The sequence below is a fragment of the Galendromus occidentalis genome, unplaced genomic scaffold, assembly GCF_000255335.2.
Source record: "Galendromus occidentalis unplaced genomic scaffold, Mocc_1.1 scf7180000077468, whole genome shotgun sequence".
Taxonomy (NCBI): Eukaryota; Metazoa; Arthropoda; class Arachnida; order Mesostigmata; family Phytoseiidae; genus Galendromus; species Galendromus occidentalis.
The window spans coordinates 330,631-334,381 of record NW_003805456.1 but is presented as its reverse complement, the minus strand read 5'-3'; the positions used below and the strand labels follow the sequence as shown (position 1 = coordinate 334,381).

Sequence of the window (3,751 nt, the reverse complement as noted above, 5' to 3'; positions counted from 1 at the left end):
TCATCGAGAATCAAACGGGCAGAAGAATCAAAGCGCTAATATGCGATGGGGGACGAGAATTCGCCAACTCCAAGATGTAGAGAGCTCAACAGAATAGGTGCCGAACTCGTGAGTAGCCCGAGAACAAGCCAACAGAATGGAATAGCCGAGAGAAATGATCGAACAAAAACGAAACTCGCGAGGAAAATGTTGAGAGCAGCTCAATCGAACCATACTCTTAGGGCCGGAGCGTTCTGATGTGCCGTATATCTCTTGAATATAACGAATATCTGCGGAGCAACAGGGAAATTAGCCTTTGAAACGATTTATTCTATTATGTCTAACGATATATGTATATATCATCATGGTTTACTGAGCTCTAGGCGAAATTCATTAGTTCTCGATTTCACCATCAGAACGGCTGTTGGAGTGAACGACAGTGGAGATGGTTTAGCTCAGTCAGTCCCCATCTCATCTCCAGCCCGCATCAATCGATGCTTCACTCGCACCAATTAGAGAACCACCAACCCTCGCCGAATCAGAACGCCAGCTTCAAATCACCCCTCTCTCACACGCTCCAACCCTTATGCTCTAGAATCATTGGAACCCCTAGATAGGATCAATTAGATAGACAGGAATCTGCCCTTATTTGGTAGATACTCTCTCAGATCCCTCACTCAACCAATAGGTAGGTACATAAGGACCTTCAATCTCAGAATAAATTTCTGTCCACTATCCGTTGTTCTGCCTGAAATCCCTGTGTGTGTGTTCCCTACTTCTCGTTCTCCCTAGTTCTCAGCTGGTGTTTCGTAATTGGCAGTGAGCGGTAGACGAATTCCGAGAGCAAAGTGATATGTGGTCAAGAAATTGTGAAAATCAAGATCTACTTTCGCATCGTGAAAGTATGGACGACGCACCGGAATCGGCTGATTTGCTGTCCTTAGGATGGATCGACACCGTGATAATAGTTGTACTCGCGGTCGGAGCCTACTGGTGGTTTTTCTTGCGCAGAAAAGATGATTCGGACTTCGACGCTACAGCGATCAAGAGCTTCTCAATTGAGGGCTCAATGAATCGCGAGCGGAGCTCCGGAGGTTTCATCGCGAAGATGAAGAGCCAGGGACGAAATGTCGTAGTCTTCCACGGCTCGCAGACAGGGACTGCCGAGGAATTCGCGGCCCGTCTGGCCAAAGAGGCCGCGCGCTACGGTCTCAAAGCCATGGTAGCCGATCCCGAAGAATGCGAAATGGAAGAACTGACGGAGCTTTCCTCGATCGAAAACCATCTCGCTGTTTTCTGCATGGCCACATACGGTGAAGGCGATCCCACCGACAACTGTCAAGAGTTCTATCAGTGGCTCCAAGATGGTTCGGTAAATCTGCCGGGACTCAACTATGCTGTATTCGCCTTGGGCAATAAAACATACGAGCACTACAACGCGATGGGAAGATACGTTGACTCACGTCTCAAGGATCTCGGAGCGAGACAAGTTTTCCCACTCGGAGAAGGCGATGACAATGCGAACATTGAAGAAGACTTCATCACGTGGAAAGACAGTTTCTGGGCTTCCGTCTGCGAGACATTCAGTTTGGAAGTTTCCGCTACGGACTGGAACATGCGCCAGTATCAACTCACCGTCCACGAGAAAGATTCACTCCCCGAGGAGAAGATCTTCAAAGGCGAAATCGCGCGCCTCACTCAATTCACCAAGCAGAGACCACCGTTCGATGTGAAGAATCCATACCTCGCCGAAATGGTGGAGAAGCGCGAACTCTACAAGGGAGAGAGGTCCTGCCTTCACCTCGAGTTCAATATCAAAGACTCGAAGATGCGTTACGAAACCGGAGATCACATGGCTCTGTATCCATCGAACGAGTCGGAGATCGTCGAGAAACTCGGCAGCCTGCTCGGTGCGGATCTCGATCAGGTCATCACGCTGAAGAACACCGACGAAGACAGCTCAAAGAGAAATCCTTTCCCGTGCCCGACTTCTTACAGAACAGCGTTGACGAGCTATGTCGACGTCTGCACGCCGCCCAGAACCCACATCCTCAAGGAGCTCTCTGAATCTTGTAGCGACGATGCTGACAAAGCTAAGCTTAAGCTGTTGTCCTCCACAAGTCCCGAGGGCAAGGCTGAATACAAAAAATGGGTCCAGGACGACTGCCGCTCGATTGTCCACATTTTAGAGGATCTCCCATCTTGCAAACCACCACTCGACCTCATGCTGGAGTTCATGCCCAGACTCCAACCTCGCTACTATTCCATTGCGTCCTCCTCCAAAGTGGACTCAGACCGAGTGCATGTCACCGCTGTCACGGTTGACTACGATACCCCGACGGGTCGCCACATAAGAGGTGTCGCCACGGGACAGTTAACCAGAGTACCGATCGGGACCTGTCTACCCGTTTTTGTGCGAAGGTCCCAATTCAAACTACCCACTCGACCCACGGTTCCAATCATCATGGTGGGCCCAGGCACCGGCCTAGCGCCATTCCGCGGATTCCTTCAAGAACGCCACCACCAACGCTTAGTGGAGAATAAAGCCGTCGGGGAGAGTCATCTTTTCTACGGATGCCGGAAGAGCTCCGAAGACTTCCTCTACCGAGAGGAGCTCGAGGGCTACGTGGCTGAGGGCACGTGTAAACTTTACACTGCGTTCAGTCGAGAGCAGGCCGAAAAGGTCTACGTCACTCACCTCCTCAAGGAACGGATGGATCTGGTCTGGAGCATCATTGGCGAGCAGTACGGCCATTTCTACGTGTGCGGAGACGCCAGAACGATGGCTCGAGACGTCCACAGCATCGTGATGAGCACGTTGCAGGAGAAGGGCAACATGACCGCGACGGACGCGGAGAAGTACTTGAAGAAAATGGAGTCTCAGAGGAGATATTGCACCGACGTCTGGAGCTAGGTGCGATGTTAATCTATTACTGAGTCGTGCGTGAGATCGATTCCGCACAACCGTTGCGCACGGGGACGAATGTTCAGAGGAAGTGTAATGGAATGCCGCTTGGACCGTACAAACAAGATGGACAAACAAGATGGTGTCGGACGCGTTCCTGGGCCGCGATGTCGTATGAGCAGCGTGGCGAGTACCTCTAACGATTCCGAGAGCTTTGAACGCTAGGCACTCACCCCGAAGGTGCTCCGCAATGCATCAGTGGTCCCTTCTCCCGCCGAGCCGTCCGACCAACCTCTGCCGGCCCGTTCGCTGCTCCTACCACTGCCGTCGTGCAGGTCGATCGCGCCATCGAACACGTCGCGAACATTATGGCCGAGAGTCCGAGTTCCGGAGCCGCCCAGAGTCCAGACTAAGCAACCGACTCGCCCGAGGACTCGACTGGAGCCGTGAGAAAACCGACGTAATCCCGAAAGCTTAGCCCGAGCTCCGCGAACTTGGCTCCGTCTCCCGCGACACAGCTCAGAGTATCGACAGAGCTTCCCGGTCCATCGGGCCCCCGTGCCGCTCGCGCCCTGCCCGTACCGCAACATCTCGCTGGAATCCGAATTTGCGATCCGGACTCGGACGATAGTGATGACGCCCTCGAAATTCGTATCGAAAAAGCCGAATAGCCCGAGGAGGGCGAAATCACCGACGGGGACAGCGAGATGGAGGAATGCGAAGCCGTCTAATAAAGTTGTATCTTGAATGCGATATTCTGCTTCTTTTTGTTTTCGATAAGGAAAGACGATTATGTATAGTGTTGATAGCGCGGTGCTCCGGAGATTTGCTGCGCTTCCCTCGCAGATCAGCTTAGGTCCGTTTCTT

General features: G+C 52.3%; 1 protein-coding gene across 1 annotated transcript; it reads left to right on the top strand.

The window, feature by feature from the left end:
* Window positions 1-925: 925 nt before the first annotated feature.
* Window positions 926-2,893, top strand: LOC100902276 (NADPH--cytochrome P450 reductase-like). The gene has a single exon (XM_003744472.2). It carries the CDS (start codon window positions 1,049-1,051, stop codon window positions 2,891-2,893), a length of 1,845 nt encoding a protein of 614 aa, XP_003744520.2. The 5' UTR covers window positions 926-1,048.
* Window positions 2,894-3,751: the final 858 nt, after the last annotated feature.